This window comes from Notolepis coatsorum (assembly GCF_963971535.1).
Source record: "Notolepis coatsorum genome assembly, chromosome: 15".
NCBI classification, from domain to species: domain Eukaryota; kingdom Metazoa; phylum Chordata; class Actinopteri; order Aulopiformes; family Paralepididae; genus Notolepis; species Notolepis coatsorum.
In genome coordinates, this window is record NC_140179.1 from 36,628,092 (window position 1) to 36,649,309 (window position 21,218).

Genomic DNA, 21,218 nt, shown 5'->3' on the forward strand with positions numbered 1-21,218 from the left:
CAACCAGAACCTGCAGATTCCTCCTGAGCAACGTCAGAAGGATACGCCCCTTCCTGACAAAAGAAGCCACCCAACTCCTCGTCCAATCAACAGTCATCTCCCGCCTCGACTACTGCAACGCACTGCTAGCTGGCCTCCCGGCCACTGCCACCAAGCCTCTTCAACTCATTCAAAACGCAGCGGCCTGCCTGATCTCAAACCTACCGAAGTCGGCCCATGTCACCCCACTTCTTAGGGACCTGCACTGGCTCCCCATTGCTGCACGTATCCGCTTCAAGGCCCTCGACCTAGCATACCGTGCGGCAAAGGGAACCGCTCCCGCCTACCTCCGGTCAATGGTCTCTAACTACACACCCTCAAGACCCCTACGCTCTGCATCTTCTGGCCGCCTCAGATCTACTCCTATCCAAGCTCCCGGAGGGTCATCAAAGAGAAGCCGCCTATTCTCAGTCCTTGCCCCACAATGGTGGAATGAACTACCCATCCCAGTTAGGACAGCCGAATCCCGTCCAATCTTTCGCCGTCGACTAAAGACTCACTTCTTCAACCATTATCTGAAATGATAAAAAATAAATAAAAAAATCTAACCCCGACTAACCTTACCGTCATGCACTTGTCCTAATAAACTAACCTACACTGTAACACGCAACACTTTGATGAACATTGTTACTCAGCTGATAAGAGTTATACCCTTCTTGCTGTCTTGTCGCACAGAACTTGTAAGTCGCTTTGGATAAAAGCGTCAGCTAAATGACTAAATGTAAATGTAATGTAAAAAAAAAATAAAAAAAAAAAATTTAACTAGAGCTCTTGGGGGGCCACATCAAATGACGTGGCGGGCCGCATTTGGCCCGCGGGCCGTGAGTTTGACACCTATGTTCTATTGAATTAGAATGAAAGTTGTAGATCCTATGGCAATTAGCATAGGAAGATTAGGGTTACAAAGCTCATTTTGGGCAACCCGTGGCTTAAGGGAGGCAGTCATACACGTAGGATGTGTTTATGGAACACAGTCCTGTACGACTCTCGGTGGGAGGGGGGGATTAGGGGATTTTTATTTGTATATATGTATGTTTTTAAGCTCGGCTCTCAACGGGACCTCAATAGTTGGATGTATATCTATTGTTGCTTCGCACTCCAGAAGCATTACCAACAACTACACAACAACGTGTATAGATTATGGCTAGTTTGAATATAATGATCTGGAACACTGGGGGAATAAATAATCAACACAAACGCAAAAGCGTGCTCACACTGATGAAAAAAAAACAGGTTGACGTGGCTCTGCTAAGCGAAACGCACATTTTAGAGAAAGACATAGATACGTTAGCGGACAACACATATCATAACATTAGTCGCTCTTCCTTTGGAACGAGAACTCGGGGAGTAGCCATAGTCGTTAGACGGAAGTTGAATATTGTTTTAAATCTTTTTATTTTTCATGAGGTTTCACATTCAATCGACAGATCTACAGAATGTTCAGTGTCACTCTCATGAACAATTTTTAACAATTTTCCTTGTGCTCCCCACTCAATCCATTCTCCCATCTCTCACTCACACTCACACACACTGGGACATACACACATGTACACGCGCACACAGGCATACACACACACATACACTTGCCCACATATACACAAATAAACAATTAGACAACAAAAAAAAGAAAATAATAATAATAATAAAAATAAAGTAAAATAAGTTGAATATTGAATTGAAGGGAGTATGGTCTGGTGCAGATGGTCGGATAACTATAGCTAAGATTGTACACAAGAACAGGAAAATAGCGTTGGTAGCGGTATACGCCCCAAATTTGTACGAAGTTGGTTTCTTCACTACACTTACCAAAGCAATGTTAGACCTTCCCGATTACTCATTTATAATTGGTGCGGATTTTAATGCCATTTGGAATCCAAGGATGGACTAATCCAGGGGAGGAAATTAGGCCACTTTACTCGCCAAATGCGAGTATTTTTTACGTTTGGCGAGTGATTCATGACGACCACTCGCCAGTCTGGCGAGTATACAAAAAAAAAAAACATTCTGCAATCACTGCACTGGCAAACGGTGCGCGTCTTCTGAGTGCTCGCTTTAGTTGACAGTGCCACGAGAGCACTGCACAAGACCACCCGCGGACATATAATGTTTAATAAAAGTTTGCGCAGTACTGGCCAACCCGCGGACATATAATGATAAAAGTCCTGCGTTACTAGGCTAGCCATCAGGAGCACTCGCAAACGGATAACGTTAAACACAGCAGAAGATGGAAAACAGACAGACTGACCAACGGGGAACTGCATCCAACCCTAGTACAACCCTCGAGTATAAGTTACTAAGGACACATTTAAATCACAGAGGTGTAATGTTAGTCTACTGGAAATGTATACAGTGGTTAGCTTCTAGTTTTAGCGATAGCTGCTTGCTAGCTAACGTTAGCCCCGTGTGCTCAAAGCAGCCAGCTAGGTGTATCTGTTATGACTATAATGTTTCCAAAAAAGCACCGGACTACGACGTAAGGTTAGACATTTTATTTCATGCTCAAAAGCCCCTGGCTTGCACATCGCAGTCACGAAAGGGGCTAGCTAAGCTCAACCAGTGCACTGTGTACAACAGCACACCAACCCAACTGACGTTACCACAACACTTGACGGTACTGTCGTAAGACCACCGTGCTGTCTTAAAGGCACAGTGTGCCTACCCAGATGCATACACAACATTGACGAGGCTTGACAACCGAGGTTCAAAGTTAACTTGATTGATTGAAAACTTTATTAACAGATTGCAGAATGGGTACAATACAGTACGGCATTTTCAATTCATCATAACATATGACATACAGATAGACTACTGCTACATCTATATATTTCACTACATCTATATATTTCACATCTATCTATACACTTCACAACATACTTCGGTTTTTTTCTTTCACTGCCCAACCCAGTCCAACCCAGCATCTTTCACTGCCCAGTTCAGCCCAACCCAGTCCAGAATAGATACCTCTTTCATGTTAATATGTTTTATGCTAATATTGTGAAGAGTAGAGATTAATGTTTTATGCTAATACATATTTTAAAGAGTAGAGACACGGTGTGATTATTTTACTATGATTGAAAATCTATTTAGACGAAGACATACAAAGAAGTAATTATCACAATTAGCGATTTTTTTTGTCTGGTAAAAAATCTGTTTGGTTGGTAAAAAAAAATCAGATACTCGCCAGTTGGCTGGTAAGCCAAAAAGTTAGTTTCCTCCCCTGGACTAATCTTACCCCTCCTTTTCCAACGAACAAAAAAATTCATCTAATGCATTAAAGGATTGGTCGAAGATTACAGGTGTAAATGACTTATGGCGATCACTTAACCCCACGACCCGGAAGTACTCGTCGATCTGCAAGCCATAACACATTATCCAGAATAGATTATGTTTTTGCATCCCCGAGACTATTTGATAAATATGATGTGGAAATGATACCCAATGCATTATCAGATCACTGTTATTTACTCCTAAAAGGAACATTTGGTATACTATCTTCCCGAGCCCCAAGATGGCGATTTAACTCGATGCTGCTTAATAACAAGGAATTCATTACACAACTCAAAGAAGCTCTTACAGTATTCCTACGGAGGAATGCAAACTCGGTGCAGGACCCCAGAATATTATGGATGTCGGTAAAGGGAATGATCAAGGATTTCACTGATAGCTTTTCCTCCAAAATGCGCAAGAATCGATGCTCAAAACTGGCTGAACTGGAAACGCTTTACTCAACGTTATTTAATTCTTTACAATACAACAACTCGAGTTAATGTACTAAAAAAAGAGATTAATGCCATATACAGACAACAATCGGAAATACAAATACGTAGCACAAGACAACAGCAGTACTCTCAAGGTTCTAAACCAAGTCACCTATTAGCTATGCGATTAAGAGTTAATGCAAAATTTGCAGATATAACTACCATTAGAGCACAACAAGTACTTGTTACAGACCCTGAAAAAATAAATGCGACATTCAAAGAATTCTACTCCAACTTGTATAAATCAGAAACGACCTTCGATCAAAACAAAATGGACACATATCTTAATCAAATTAATCTCCCTAAACTTTCAGAGGATGACACCAAATAGTTAGAAACACCGATCACACTAGAGTGTCAGTGAGTAGAGTACTCTATCCCCCCCCCTCACAGTGAGCTGTGGTGTTCCACAAGGAAGCATACTAGGACCGCTACTCTTCCTAATTTATGCAAATGACATGTCGTCAGCCTGTGACTGCAACTTGTTCCTGTTTGCGGACGACTCAGCCCTGCTGGTCTCTGACAAGAACAAATTGCAGGTTGAAAAAACCCTCAGCACGGAACTAGGCAAAATCTGCATATGGCTCGCTGATAACAAACTATCATTACACATGGGCAAAACAGAGTCCATTCTCTTCGGTTCAAATAACAAACTCAGCAAGACCGACGGCTTCTCAGTTACAGTGGGTGACAATATTGTCACAAGGAAAGACGAAATTACCTACCTGGGTTCCATCCTAGAGGCAAATCTTTCCTGTGACAAAATGGCATCCAATGTAATAAAAAAAGTCAACCAACGAACTAGATTCTTGTACCGGATCTCCTCTCTGGTAAACAAGAATACCCTGAGGACTCTGGCAGGAGCACTCATTCAAGGGTACTATGACTATGCGTGCACCTCATGGTACCAAAGCACCTCAAAGGCGCTTAAAACAAAATTACAAACATCACAAAACAAACTGGTCAGACTACTACTTGACCTGAACCCCAGAACCCACCTCACCCCTGCCCACTTTGCCAACCTAGGATGGCTTAGAGTAGACGACAGAGTACAGCAACTTGCAATGGGCCTGGTCTACAAGATACACTATACGACCGGGGTGCCCATGTACATGTCAAAATACTTCCCAAAGGTCAGTGAATACCACAACCACTACACCAGAGGAAGCTCAACAAATCATGTTAAACCCAGATTCGGCTCAAACAAGGGACTAAACACGTTTCGCAATTATGCCACAACAATGTGGAACGCCCTACCCAAAGCTGTAAAGGAATGTGAATCCCTGCCCACATTCAAAACCGCCCTTAAAGAGCACCTACGGGAGGCTGCAATTCGAAACTGGCCACCGTAAATGCCCAAAACCCCCACCACCTCCTAATAGACAGTCTCCTCCCCACCGCATGTATATATTCCCTCCCCGCCGTATGTATATTCCCCTCCCACCCACCCACCCCCTCCTAATGTACAGTCCCCTCCCCATCATATGTATATACTCTGTCAGGATCTAGGGGTAACAGTACTGTATATTTGAATACCGCCTATGTCACAAATGTATCAGTACTAAATACCTATATGTCCCTATGCCATAAATGTCATGTATGTTATGTATGTCATAAATGTCTATATGAATTGAAAATGGGGGACCCTGATGGAAACAAGACAAACGTCTTTCTCAGGTCTGCATCCCCTTAACAATTGTATGTATTGAGCCGTACTGTATTGTACCCATTCTGCAATCTGTTAAATAAAGTTTTCATTCATTCATTCATTCAGGAACTCAAGAAGGCCATATCCGAAATACAAAGTGGTAAGGCTCCTGGAAGAGACGGTATCCCACCAGAAATGTACCTCTCTTGGACCCTTATTAGTTACTAAATATGATTTTATACTCAGTCAAGGAGGGGAACTTCCATAAGAACGACAATATTGCACTCATAACAGTCCTCCTTAAAAAAGACAAAGACCCCACCGAGTGCGGTAGTTACAGACCCTTAAGCCTCCTCGGAACCGATATCAAACTGTACTCTAAGGTATTAGCCATCAGATTACAAAAGCATATGACGTCTTTAGTTCATCCGGACCAAACTGGCTTCATAAGAGGCCGCTTGATCACTGATAACATAAGACGATTACTGCACGTACTAGATGCTGACAAGGACGACACCATACCTAAGGCGATGCTGTCCCTAGATGCAATGAAAGCTTTTGACAGGCTGGAATGGTCGTATCTATGGGCAGTATTAGAAAGGATGGGGTTAGGTAAAGGTTTCATTGATATGATTAAAGTAGTATACAAAGACCCATCGGCCATGATTACAACAGGTATAATCACCTCCGGAATCTTTCCGGTATCACGCTCAGCTAGACAGGGTTGCCCTCTTAGTCCCGGACTATTCGATCTATCATTAGAGCCTTTAGCACAATATATAAGACAATCCCAATCCATAGAACCAATCGTAATCAAGGGCACACAACATAAAATTAGTTTATATGCGGACGACGTAATACTGTTCATGCAAAACCCCAACACCACATTGCCTCATCTGCTCAAGTTGATTGAGGACTTTGGAGATTTATCAGGATTTAAGATAAATTGGCCGAAGTCGGCTTTCCTTCCACTTAACGCCCCTGCAAAAAAAAATATAACCCTCCCAGAAGAGATACCTATGGTAAAACACTTTAGATGTTTGGGAGTGGAAATATTCCCCACCATAAGACAAACGGTGAAGCACAATTACATAAAAATCCAAAACAAAATCAAAGACGACCTTGATAGGTGGTCAAAACTTAAAAACTCAGTACAAGCACGGATATCAATAGTTAAGATGGACGTACTACGTAGAATCAACTTCTTCAGCTCAATGCTACCGTTACCCCCTCCAGAGGGTTACTGGAAAAAATTACACTCCTCCACATACAAATTTATTTGGAATAACAAACCACCACGTATAAAAAGATCCACCGCACAGAGAAACAAAGCAGACGGTGGTATGGCATTTCCAGATTTTTTCCACTATTTTAAGGCATACACTTTAAGACCATTGACAACATGGTTTGATCCCCAAGCATTAGTATCCTGGAGAAAATTAGAAGAAAATATAGTAGCCCCACATAGACTGAAGGACATAGCATACACTAAATTATCAATTAAGCAATGCGAACGGAAATTTGGCCCCATAATTACTCATGCGATCCGGATATGGCGTGAAACACAAAAAAAAATTCTAACCCACATAAATGGCATAATCATACTCCCTTATTCAATAACAATGCACTCTTGATTGGAAAACGACCTATAAGATTCCCTATATGGGAAAAGCAAGGCATACACTCATTAGGTGATGTTTTTAACAAACAGGGTTTTTGTAGTTATGAAGAAATACACAAACAAATTTAATCTCACAGAGTCCACAATTTTTTTTTTACACACAGTTATTGTTATGTTTGAAGTCTCACAGTGTTCCATTAACACACGGAAAACGCCTAAACACGTCATTCCCGGCCATGCTCAAGTTGCCGAAGACGCCTTACAGCGTCTTTAATATCAATATTTCAAAAATCTGGGATCGGATTCATATGTCCCCTCCGCTGGCCTGAGATCCACCAGGAGGACCCACTGAGCTCTCTGGCGGTTCAGGAGCGCCATCTGGTGGCCGATCGGCGCAATCGCTTAACAGGAAGTGCCGTAGAGGTTGTGCTGGACGGCCGTATTACTTCCGGGCACTCGCTAATAGGTCCCGGGACTCGATCTCGACACACTACATAGCGATCGATTGCCAATAACTCGATAAACAACATGATTTGTCAGTCAGAAGATCCTTAAGAACTTCTACTCATGTACAATAGAGAGCATCCTGACTGGCAACATCACCTCCTGGTTTGGGAATAGCACTGCACAAGACCGAAGCAGACTACAAAGAGTGACACGTTCAGCCGAACGCACAATTGGAGGGGGGCTCCCCACCCTCCAGAACATTTACAACAAGCGGTGCAGGGGCAAGGCTAAGAGAATCATTAAAGACTCCAGTCACCCGAACAACTGCCTCTTTGAACTGCTGCGGTCAGGCAAGCGATACCGGAGTCTCAAGGAGAGCACAGAAAGACTCAGAAGAAGCTTCTATCCCCAGGCCATCAGGCTGCTAAACGAACAATGAACACTACACAACAACAACCATCAAACGCACATAGCACACACATCCACACGCACACACTCACTTTAAACAAACACACTGTAGCACCCACTCCACACACTTTATAGCACACACTCACTTTAAACAAACACACTGTAGCACCCACTCCCCACACTTTATATTTATTGATGAAGGATTGCACTACAACTCGTACACCTTACTGTAAATTGTACCTAAATTGTACCACATCCCATTTCTGCTCTGCACTATATAGTACTGTACATTAGTTGATTCATCCTGATGAATTGAAAATGGGGGACCCTGATGTAAACAAGACGAAAGTCTTTCTCTGGTCTGCATCCCCTTAACAATTGTGTGTATTGAGCTGTACTGTATTGTACCCATTCTGCAATCTGTTAATAAAGTTTTCAATCAATCAATCAATCAAACACTGCATAGTATTGTATATTATATGGTAACTCAGTTACGTCTATTCTGCATCGAACATTGTACATATGTCTATACTGAACACTGTGACCTCATTTTCTACTTTTTTTTTTTTTTTTTGGTCTTTTTCCCCCTCCATTTTCCTCCGATTTTCTCCCATCCCAATGTTAGTCGTATGCCAATTCCCAGTCCCTTCCTGGTCGCTGCGCACTTACCCCCCACAGTCAGATCATCTGGGAGAGTGGAGGCTACCACGTGCTTCCTCCGACACACGTCCAGCCAATCACCGCTTCTTTTCACCTGGCAGCGCGGATTCTCATTGAGAGGGCGTAGCGTGTGGGAGGACCACACTATCCCCCTCACGTCCAATCCGCGCTTAGCAGGCGCCCCGACCGAACTGTAGGAGTCGCTGTTTACAACGACCCGGACCCACCCCGCCAGCTTCTCCCACCCTCTGATACAGCCAATTGTACCAGTGCAGACGGCCAGCCAAGCTGGTGACAACCCCGGAGCTGTGAGCTGGATTCGAACAGGCAAATCCAGCTCAGCTCCGGGGCTGGTGACGAACGCAATCTCCGCTCGGCCACCTAACCGCCGTCTCATTTTCTACTTCTAAAGTACATGCTATACTATGTTATTTGATACTATCTTGTCTAGCACAGTCTCTGGAGCGTAACAGTAAGAAGCATTTTGTATGAAAGTATTCTGTACTTCTGTATGACAACTATTAAAGAAACTTGAGAACTTGGACGTATATACCATTATACAAGCTGGAGATGGACCGGGTAAATCTACATCCCATAATGATAAAATTTCTACTCTACGATGATCGCCCAACGGCACGCGGAGACTGGGGTGAGTTTTAGCGTGTAAAGTTACCGTCTTCGATACTAACTGCTATTATCAACATTTGACCCACATTAGATGATTGGTATAACGCTGCCCACGGAATTATAAACGCCCATGACGTGTAGTAACTTCTAGAAGTACGTCTAGTTGGAATTTTTTATATCGCGCTGATTGCCATAAAACTGTATTGCATCATCAATATAATGTATTTGGGGCTATAGATCACGTTCTGGAGAAAGCTGCAGAAAGAGATGAAAACATACTTATACATTAGACCATACTTTACTATGAATATGTGAATGAAAAAGTTTAACGTTGCTACACAATGAACAATACATATAGGACTTTGAATGGGCCCTAATAATGGCAATGTAGCAATAGAATTTAAAAAGTTATAGCCCTGCAAAGAAGGGGACTTTCTCTATAGACAAATAGAGCCGGCAACCTACGGTTGATAATGAATTTAACCCGTGGCAGCCAAAGTGTTAAAGATACCAATTGAACACCACAGATACCACAAATTCTTCTATGAAAGAGAGACATCGAGAGGTTTTGTTTCAGATTTTTATCATCAATTACTAACGTCCTCGTATGAAACCCTCCACCTAGACTCCGTCTGGAGGAGGGATATACCAGACCTGGAAAGTGATTTAGATTGGCAAGAAGCCTGGGCAAATGTTCGATTTACATCAAGGAACCCGGACCATCAACAAATAAATCTTAACTATATTCACAGGACATACTTGACTCCTATAAGACTGAAAAAAATTGGTCTTAAACAAGACTCCAAATGCTCCTTATGTACAAATGGGGACGAGGGGACATTTATGCACATGTACTGGGACTGCCCACCAGTTAAGATATTCTGGAAAGAGGTGACCCAGCAATTATCAAATCTCTTAACTCTGAATATACCTGTACACTCCTCTGTATTACTGCTGAATGATGTTTTTGAGTGTGCAGTACATCCACAGCTAAAGAGATTGGTTTTATCGGGTATCACAGTGGCTAAAAAGCTGATAGCATCACAATGGTTCCAACCGGAAAAAAATTGCCGAAAGGTCTGGATTATTACATATCTCGATGTGATTTATCAAGAAATATCTACAGCAAGAATTTTGGGTCTCAATGAATCCAAAATGACAAATGTGGTTAGAAGTGGTGGAGAAAATAAAAGCTAGCATATAATGGTAGTGTCTGGTTAGGAGCGAGGGATAATGGATGGATTATCCAATGGGGGGTCCGGGAGGGGGGGGTACGAGCTAGAGCATATGGGTGTAGGGTATTAGATAGCAGGTATTGGGGGTATATCCTGTATAAGACATTTAACTATATGGTGATTTCATTGGATGTGCACTGTTAATAATGCTTGTATATCTTATCGTGTGTTGTCATGTTTGTTTATATGTTTGTTTAAAAAATTATAAAAAAATAAAATACAAAAAAAGGTCATCGGTCCGTTCATTCATTTCGGTCTTTAACACGACGTGGTCATAAAGGAATGGCGAGGATTGCAAAGCATGTTAGATGCATTTGACCCGTTGCGGAATAAAACAGCCGGGATTTGTTTTGGGTCGCGAAATAGGCACACTAGCCTTGCTATGTTGCAATGTCCGTTCCAGACGCTACTGCTGTGTGCTGTGGAGCCGAGCGGATACGACTCCACGGGATTTTCAAAATAAGAGTATCGATATGAACCGAACGTTGTTGGCTGCCGGAGCCATAGATGTTATGGCTGGAGCTGCGCTTGGGCGGAAATTAGACTTGCCACAGGATTTTCAAAATAAGAGTATCGATATGAACCGAATGCCTATCGCACCAGTGCTACTGAAGTAAATCCATTCATCGCACAGACCGATGTTGCTGTAGCACGTGCGACATATATCTCGCACTGTACAGCCCTGCTCACAGGAATTGTGTAAAATTGCCCAAATAGTGATAAATAAAGCAAAATATGACCCCTTTAAACACCTGGTATCAGAAGAATAGACAGTCAGAGTGACAAGCTACAGAAGATGGCCACAAACGATAGTACGAGTGACGAAGAGGACGAAACGGAACATTTCATTGCGGCGGAATAAAAAAAGGTTTTGACTTTTTACATTTAAAAGTAGAATTTATTTTACTTGTTGTTGTGTTTTTAGCCAGATACTCTGACTTTTACTTGAGTACGATTTTGAGATGGTACCCAATGCCCATACTTTCACTTATAAGTATAATTTCTGGGTACTTTTTACACCCCTGAATATGCCCTATCGGTGTTACAATATGTTACAATAAATATAGGCAATAAAGAAATTTAATCTGAATATATACTATGAGTAAAAGTATAACAATGAACAAAGACATCATAATTACATAAAAAAAACTACACTCCTTACCCTAAACCGGGTTTGTATCCTACCCCCCCCCCCCCTTTTTTTTGACCCCTCATCATTAGGGCACAAGTATCTTGTGTTTTATTATGAATTATTATTACCACTACTACCACCACTAGCACGTTGGGGGTTGACTGAGTCAGTACCTCCTCTTTCCCAGAGTCCCCCTGTTGGGTGTTCCGTTCCGTCTCCATGGCAGCAGTGGGTGTGGTCTTCTGTTCCGTCTCCATGGCAGCAGTGGGCGTGGCCTCTGGCCGGAGGGAGGTCTGAGTGGAGGTATCTGCACGACTCTCCTCCTCCTCGAGCTCAGAGATCCTGAGACAGGGCAGTTAATGAGTTGCTCATAGCTACGAAGCAAATTGACCTTTGAGGGCAATTAGACTTACAGTACAATACTTTTGAACACAGACAAATGTCTTGCATGAAGAGGCAATAAGCCCCGGGGTGGTGGTGCGGCCTACCTGGCCTTTGAAGCCTGGAGCTCGGTTTCCAGCCTCTCCACCTTCTCGGTCTCCCTCCTCAGGGACTGGAGGAGCTGGCTGACGGTCACCTCCTCAGACTCCTGCCGGGACGCAGTCATGCTCACGTCCAGTCTGCCACACTTCTCTGCCGCTCCGCACGTGTCCCTCAGACCCTCCACATCCCGGTCCTGAGGAGAGGACACATGTGTGTGTTACCAGGTTATGTCGGGGTTAGTGTCGAGTGAAAGAGTGCTGCTGTGTGATTCCATCAATTCATGATTTTACAATAGAATCTCCAATTAATTTACTCACAATGGGCCTCATTCATGATTTCGTTGTTAACGATTATACGAGTACTGGCTGAGCGTCTCGCTCTTCGCCATATCGAGATATACCTCATCTCCTGTACCTACTGTACTACATGAACGAAAACAAAGCACCCTTGCACTTGACCAGGCCCCGCCCCAGTGACCTCCTATAAGTCACCAAGCGTGGTCATACTCGCCTTTCCTCGGGAAACGTTTTCCATCAGGGAAAAACCCCCTCAAGGGACCTCAGGGCGCGCTAAGAGCGAGACGCTCAGCCAGTACTCATATAACTAGGTTATATACATAACCTATCGTTATATACTCGTACTGGCAATTGCGTCTCGCTCTTCGCCATATCGAGATATGGGGCAGAGCAGACGCGAGGCCCGACAAATGTACCCCCTGAGGACCCGTAAGCCCTACCACCAGGGGGAGGGGAGTCCCGTCACCCCCCCATCCTAGTGAAGAGTCACCCAGCCACACCTAGTGCTTAGACCTCTACACTACCCAGCCGCACCTTATGCCAAATGTTTTTGATACTTAATTTTGAAGAAAATCCACTTTGTCAATTGAAAGGGGATTTGATCCCGCCTGGTGTGTGTGTGTGTGTGAGAGAGAGACACTCACAGTGATCGTGATGATCTCTACGAAGGAGTCTTCAAGCGACCCCTGACCCATCTTGAGCTGCAGTTCAGAGTTCATGGCCACCAGGTCGTTCTTCTCCGCCTGCAGACGGGCCACCTGGGCACGCAGCGCATCCAGCTCTGTGCTCCGCTGGACACAGTATTCAAACCGTTATTTATTCTCGAAAAGACAATTGAGGTCACCCTCATTTTCAATGTCGTCGAGACTTTACAGACATTTCAAATGCATACATTTTTACAATATAATGATAATAAATATTAATAACTATCTATATAGCACTTTTCACACATGGACCGCAGTCCAGAGTGCCCCAGAGAAATTAGTATAAAATGAACATACTAGGCATAAAATCAGCATACAATTGACAGAATAATATTCATTCAATATTCATTAATAATAATAAAAAAAAAAATGCATAAATTGCAGACATAATAGGTATAAAAGACAATAAAAGTAGTGCAACGTAAAAGTGCAGACATAAGAATAGGCATAAAATAAGTACAATAGTACAATGTTGCTCGAAGGCATGTGAACCCCCCCCCCCCCCGAAACAGCCAGTTCCCAAACACCCCACACATCAATCCCTACCACATTCCCATCCAAGACACACACCCCGATAAAGCATGTCAGACTCATGACCGAAGGAAAACACAAACAGCGCTTGTGCCACTCACACCGCCATTCCATGTGAAGGTATTCTGTATTTTTGCATGTCAACTAATAAAGAAACTTGAACTTGACGGGAATGCCCCCCACTGTCCAGTAGAGAACATACTAGAAGACGTTCCTCAGGGAGACGAATGCAGCTCGTCGTCATTCTTACCATATCTGCTCCACAACAGTGCGCAGGGACTGCTGCCAGACATCCAACTACTAGGAACCTAGTAGCTGACTCCCATCTAAAAAAGGACAATATACTTACCTTATGTGAATACTGTATACTTCATCAGAGAATTAGCATTTTAGCAATATAATTTTTTGATTAGATATTAGATTGGATTCTTAGATTATATATTGCATATATTTAGTATTTCGTTTTTTTAGATTATATATTAGATTAAGATTATTAGATTATATTGTAACTATATTTATTGTAGGGCAAATATAACTGAGAGGGCATACTCATCTCGCACCTTGTTGCCCATATGCACATGTCCAGAGTTAATTATATTGTTAACACTGCCTTTTTATTCTATTTTTACTTCTCCACTGTACTATAATTCTGTGACCTGTACCTGTATGTCTTCTACTATCTGTACCTCCCCTCCCCCCTCCCCCATGCTGCTCTGATGCCTGAATTTCCCCAAGGGGTTCAATAAAGGAATATCTTATCTTACCTTATCTTATTACATTTCTTGTAAGACTGGCCAGTGTTGCAGGGCTGTACGCTAAGCTTTTTCACTAGGGGCACACTTGCCCCTAAATGAGAAATTTAGGGGCAAAAAATATTTTAGGGCACATTTTTAAATAACAATTTTACCATTATTTATATCGATTGTTTTTGATTTAAAAAAAAAAAAAAAGGAAAAAAAAATATAATTTTTTTTAATAAAATATATATATTATATAATCATACTTGTAGTTGTATTATCTGCGAGACATCGCCACCACGCAACAAGTCAAAATGCTCGCTATATGCAACCAGCTCCACTGTCTGTGTGTACTCGAGTAGCCTCCAGCTACGGCCAGGATTCTCCGGAGCTGCAGCTGGCCCCTATACTGTAGCCTCCAGCTACGGCCAGGATTATCCGGCGCTGCAGCTGGACCCTATTGACTATATTCAGCGTGCCCTCAGCTCGAATACGCATCGACTCATAAGACATTGATATCAGGAGCTATCTGTAGCTACTGCTATATAAGACAACTCCTCAGTGAACTATTTAGTTTAATGGGACGTTTCGTTTTGAACAGTGAGCTAACGCGAGCTATCATGCACTACTAGACTTGCTGCAGCATTTGTTGATATCAGGAGCCATCAGTAGCTAGCCTGCTGGCAGGCTCACCGAGGTCCCACTAAAGACTAGTGTTTACAACAGCCACGGGTGCGGGAGGGCTGGAGGAGGAGGAACAGCAGACGCCGCAGCTCTCTCCGTGTGTCTGAGTTCAGTTCAGTTCAGTTCGGCTCACTATAGGAGGTTGAACGCGTCGAAAATATGAAGCAATACTAACTTTACTTTTCTTCATAGCTAAATCAGACAGTCAGCCAGTCTATCAGAGTGAGTGCTCAGTCGATTGTTCCCGCTGATCATACCTGCTGAGTGCTCACTGCTCAGCTCGCGTGAGTGACGTCATCGCGTCATCACACGCCTTGGATAATTTAGGAGTGAAATGCGAATGCAAGGCTTGAAAGCACTACTCGCAAGCCCGCCCCCAGATAATATTTACCAATCGCAACGGCCAATTAAAGGGGCAATTCGCGATCATCTCATCGCAGTGTACAGCCCTGTGGTGCAGTGGTGATTTCATAAGTGGTTGTACTGTGTTTTAATGACATCACGTGCGCATAAATTTTCCCTTGCGTGCGGACATAACAGCCCCGACCAGCATTATGATTAGAATGATTATACATAAATAGTAGGAAACATGTTTGTATAGAAAATTACTAGTTTTAGTTTAGTTTTTGTAAATATTGCCTTGAAATAGAGAAGCTGAAAAAGGTAGCAGGATGTAGCATTCAATATATATATAAAGATATTATATTGTCAACAGATAAGGTTGAAAAACAAACAATGTTTTAAATGTAATTGTAGATACATTGTAGTTACAATTTCTTTAATTTAATTAACTTAAACTAGAAAAGTAAATACAAACTAAATTAACAATGTAACTTACAGTTTACAGAAGGACAGTTTCCTTCTGAAGCACAAGTTAAGAAATGTCTCATCCTTCCAGTCAGGACCATTTGTCACGTGCCGGAGCTGGTTCCCGAACGTAATCTCGAACCGGCCGGCGCATTCACACCGGGAATAATTGGTTCGGAACATGACTGAGGCTTTAGTTCGGCCCTCTAAGAAAGCACAGATTTTTCATGTTCCTTTTTTTTATCCACTTTTTTCTCCTCCTGTTTTTTCTGTATTTTTCCTCCCATCCCAATTTAGTCATTATGCCAATTGCCCCCTCCCCTTCCTGGGCATTGCGCGCATGTACCCCCCACTGGTCGGTCTAGGGAGACCTGAAGTCTATCACATGCTTCCTCCGATACATAGGAGACAGCCAGCAGCCTTTTTTCACCCGACAGTGCGGACTCTCATTGGTGAAGTGTAACTCGTGGGAGGTCACACTACCTTCACCATTTCCCTCCCTCGCTGTGCAGGCGCCCTGACCGACCTGTAGAAGTCGCGGTTTACAACAACCAGATTACCACCCACCGGCTTCCCTCCCGCTGACACCGCCAATTGTGTCAGTATGACGGCCGGCCAAGCCGGAGGCACCACTGACAGCCGGATTCGATACCAGTGTCTCTGCGGTGGTAGACAGGCGCTTAGTCCGCTGTGCTACCCGGACAGCCTATTTTTCATGTTCCGAACCAATTATTCCCGGTGTGAATGCTCGAGATTAAGTTCGGGAACCGGCTCCGGCACGGAGCCTGGCCGGTGTGAAAGGCCTAATAGTGAGAGGTTCCACAGCTCAAGCAAACCCCCACCAATTGGTACAGGGCTTGTATTTTGGTTTTGCTCTTCTCGTTCTTTGTTATGCTATTGTTATGCAAAGGAAAGTAGCCAGGTGAGTACCGGTACTTGGCGCACGGCACGACGAGTCGAGTGAAAGTTGTGAAAGCATTTTTGTGTGCATGCGCGTGCATGTGCGTGCTTCTGCTCAGAAAGGTCAACGGTGGTGGTGGAACGGCGTGGCATGAGCACTGCACCCCTGAGACTGGCCTTTCAACTATGTACACCGGGCGGTTTCTCCAGTTCAGCTGTGATGAGAATTAGGGATGCTCGATATTGGCTTTTTTACCGATACCCCGATATTGTCCAACTCTTAATTTCCGATACCGATATCAACCGATACCGATATATGCAGGGTTTCCCCGTCCAAAAAACTGAATAATTTCAGGTAACTAATAATTTCACTGGATATATATATAACAAATATTGTTTTTTTTTTTTTGATCCACTTTTTCTCCCATTTTTCTATATTTTTCTCCCATCCCAATTTCGTATCATCCAATTCAACCCTCCCCTGTCACGAACGCTGTTTCTTGCCTCCCACAAGCCGGCTGCAATGTGGACTAAGTCATACATAGCACAAGTCCCCTCCGGTACTTGAGGTAACAGCAGTCGCATCTTTTCACCTGCGCAGCTCGACCTCTCAGTGTCGAGGAGTAACGCGTGGGAGGCTCACGCTGCCCCCGACACTTCCTGATTCTACTGCGCAGGCGCACCAACCGACTTGTAGGAGTCGCTTGTTCACAACGTTCGATCCCCACCCTTCAGTTTTCCCTCCCCGTAATACGGCCAATGTGTATTACTGCGGACGACCAGCCAAACTGAAAAACAATGTGGAGAGCTGGATTCGAACACGCGAATCCTAGCGTCTCCACACTGGTGGCGAGTGCCTTAGACCACTACACCACCTAGCCGCCACTATATAACAAATATTGTTATTGTTTTTTTGTTTGTTTTTAAACCGATACCGATATTTTCCGATATCACCTTTTACTGCCGATATCGGCCGATAATATCGGTCGGCCGATAATATCGGACATCCCTAATGAGAATCCTCCCTGTTGAAACCAGCCATTCAGAATCACAGCCACAATCGCTGCATTTTCTGCTGACGAAATCTTTTAAGTTTTCACTGACAACATTTTTTACGGTTTAAGTTTGACAGGATATCGCTGGATCTTGAGCCATATTTGATTCGCAACGCCTACTTTGACAGTTTGATCTGCATTTTGTTTTTGGCGGTACAGGCTTGTGCGCCACTGTACAATAATAATCGTATTTGTACAATAGAAAACGGCCCGGCCCGCTCGTTACAGGCACAGAAACAGCCCTTTGATTACAGAACTGAAACAGAATGCATAATCTGAGTTTTTTCAGCAATAAACTTCAAAGACATGTTTAACCCTTGTGTTGTCCTGTTGTCATTCTGACCCCAAATTAAACCCTTTGCAGTCAAAATGTTTTTTATTCATCAAATGGTCTGAGATTAATGGGGGTTGTTCGATACCAGGCTCTCCACGATCAATTTGAAGTAATAATTTGATTGAATTATGGGTGTTTTATTGAATTTAATAACATCTGTTGTCCTCTGGGGTCAAAAAAATACCCCACAACACAAAGTGGTGCAATGGAGCAAATTGCCACAACATACTGCTTTCCAACAGAACAGTCAAAGGATGAAACACATTCTCCCCTCTGTTGCAAAGCTTAAAAAACCTTGATCTCCAACCTTTGTCAATCAAGTTGTACAGTTTTAAATGTATTGTTATCCTTGTTGTTAGGATTGTATATGCTGTGTGATTATATATGCCTGACTGTAAATGAGGGAAACCGCCATTGCCTTTCGAGTTTAAATAAAAGGTTTGAAATTAAATTAAATTAACCCTTTCACTGCCGCACTACCAACCGGTTAACCCTTTCACTGCAACACTACAGAAAGTTAACCCTTTACTATCACATTACCGACGGTGTGTGATAGTGGAAGGGTGGGGCATAGACTGCCCCACAGAACCTTCCAGGGGGGTGGGCTGTTCTCACCGGTCCTCTGGAGCCCCCCGCTCCCTCCAGCTCCTCCACCTTCTTGCCGAGCTCCTGGTTGTGCGCCGTGAGGGTCTCCATGCGCCCCTGCGCCTCCTGCAGCCTCCCCTCCAGGAACTCCCGCTCCTCCTTCTGTTTCTCCCTCCAGGCCGACAGGCCCTCGAAGCGCTCCTTCATCAGCAGGTTGGTCTGTCTCAGCGCCTCTACGGAGGGGGGACAGAAATATTAATCTCTCTCTCTCTCTCTCTATATATAAAAAGTCTGTTTGACTTACCGTGGCAATGTCATGAATTCCTGGCGCTTGTGATTACATTAGAGTAGTAGATTTCTCCCTTTTATTCATGTGTTACCAAGGTAACGAGCTGTCAAACAGGGGCTTATATGTTAACGTTTGGAATAAAGTTAGCTGCTGTTGTTGTTGTTAGTAGTACAGACAGGGGCACAAGATTGTCTTTTTCCTGTCCTTTAATGTAATCCCAGTGTCAGGAATTCATTGCAGCACAAGAGACAAGACACCTGACCACGGTAAGTGAAATTGACTTAATCAAGCTATTTGTTTAATTCTCAATGTGCCGCTTTCAGACCCAGTGGGAGAGCTAGCTTGTGTACATTCCATGGGTCTGACGCAGGCATCAGTCTAGCTCATTCTCCCTCAGGGTCTCACGCCCACTTATCTTCTCTCTCTCTCCCTCCCTCACCCTTCAGGTCACGGTTCTCCTGGATGAGGATGTTCATCTGTAGCAGAGCTTCCTCCAGGGTGCCTGACGGGGCCTGTACTGACGGGGCCTGTACTGTGCGTGGTCGGGGCATCGGGGCCGGGTCTGCTGCCAGCCCAGGGCCCCGGGAGATGTCCCCATTCACCATGGGGGCGCCAGAGGTCATCGACATCCTACAAACCTGGGTTGAATGAATGAATGAAAACTTTATTTAACAGATTGCAGAATGGGTACAATACAGTACGGCTCAATACACACAATTGTTAAGGGGATGCAGACCAGAGAAAGACGTTTGTCTTGTTTACATCAGGGTCCCCCATTTTCAATTCATAGTGAGAGGAGTAGAGAGAAGATGGGAGAGAGAGAGAGGGTAGATAGTGAAAGACATAGTTTAGAGAGGGCGGTATATATAGAGAGAGGGTAGAGCGAGAGAGAATAGAGAGAGATAGGAGTCTATTATTAGTACGTTTGGCCCATGCTAAGTATAATTGGCAAATTTTATGATGTAACGTTAGCTAATGAACAGCAACACACGTTGCCCTATAATTCAATAACCAAGATGCTCTTTAGTAGGACGGTGACAATGACAGAGCAGAGGCCATGATGTCATTGTCCTAGCCCCTTTCGTGACTTTCGGTTTGCAAGGGGCTATCATTGTCCATGAAGGTAAACAGAACACATTAGCTAAGTAGCATTCAAAACAACACACTTTGAGTCAACGTAAGTCGTCTTTTCCAGTGACTAAGCTTGCATTAATATTAATAATAAAGCCTACTTAAAGCTGACTCATACATTTGAGTTACGTTAGCGTTCGCCTTCCATTTTCGCTTTCATTTTCCTATAGGTAACGTTATGCCTAGTTTTCTGTTTGTTCTGTGATACCTTTGAAAAGTTGATAAGACAACTAACAGTACATCGTCGCTTATCAAACAGGATGCGCCACATCTAGCGTTTAAGCTAACCTTAATATTTTAAGTTTAATATTAATATTTTAAGTTTAATAAACTCACGTGCAATAAATACACCTTGGTCCTGAAGTTGGATAATTCCACACAAAACAATTTACTCAGACGCTTGAATATCCTCGACCTACCTTGTTATTGCTTTTCAGAAGAATGTCTACAGACTTGTTTTGGATTTCACTTCAGCATTTCCGCGTCTCGACGTCACGTCGCCAGGGTAGTCGTGGGTAATAAACTGTGCAACCTGCGCAACCCGTCAGATGTTATTTGATGTATAAACAACAGACGGCTTTGCCCGTAGTGTGGCGGTGCTACTCCTTATGTTTTGTAGATCTGCGAAAGCGATGCGCGCGCGGACGGTCCCCCAACTGGCCGGTCAGCTGACGCCGGTGACGTCCCCATTAACTGTCAATTCCAATCCAAGGGGAGTTCCGTCCAGGAAATGTTGATATTTGCAGTTCGTGCAGGTGTCCACTTGATGGCGCTGTAGTCTTGGGAGAAATGTTATGCATCCCGTATAATTGATTGATTGATTGAACATTTTATTAACAGATTGTAGAATGGGTACAAACAATACAGTACGGCTCAATACACACAATTGTTAAGGGGATGCAGACCAGAGAAAGACTTTCATCTTGTTTACATCAGGGTCCCCCATTTTCAATTCATCATACAATGCCGGTAGTTGTCAATTAATACTCATTTAAAAACGAATCACATGATCAGTTTAGTGCGTATAAAGTGTGTTGGCCAAACCATTAAACAAACCTCCATTTGAATGCAACGATGGCCTAAAATGTAAATATGTCCCTGTTATGT

The 21,218-nt window shown here is 43.5% G+C and overlaps 1 protein-coding gene across 2 annotated transcripts in view; it reads right to left on the bottom strand.

Moving 5' to 3' along the window:
• Positions 1-20,603, bottom strand: part of optn (optineurin) — a 52,675-nt gene extending 32,072 nt beyond the window's left edge. The window contains exons 1-6 of one of the 2 annotated variants that reach the window (XM_084330854.1): positions 20,531-20,603; positions 19,420-19,618; positions 18,722-18,924; positions 12,999-13,145; positions 12,064-12,251; positions 11,749-11,917 (exon numbers count right to left, since the gene is read on the bottom strand). In XM_084330854.1, the coding sequence (XP_084186980.1) occupies positions 11,749-11,917; positions 12,064-12,251; positions 12,999-13,145; positions 18,722-18,924; positions 19,420-19,609 (897 nt within the window). In that variant the 5' untranslated portion in view covers positions 19,610-19,618; positions 20,531-20,603. Of the gene's footprint in view, positions 1-11,748; positions 11,918-12,063; positions 12,252-12,998; positions 13,146-18,721; positions 18,925-19,419; positions 19,619-20,447 lie in introns of both variants that reach the window. The other variant, XM_084330853.1, reaches the window with a different exon arrangement.
• Positions 20,604-21,218: the final 615 nt, after the last annotated feature.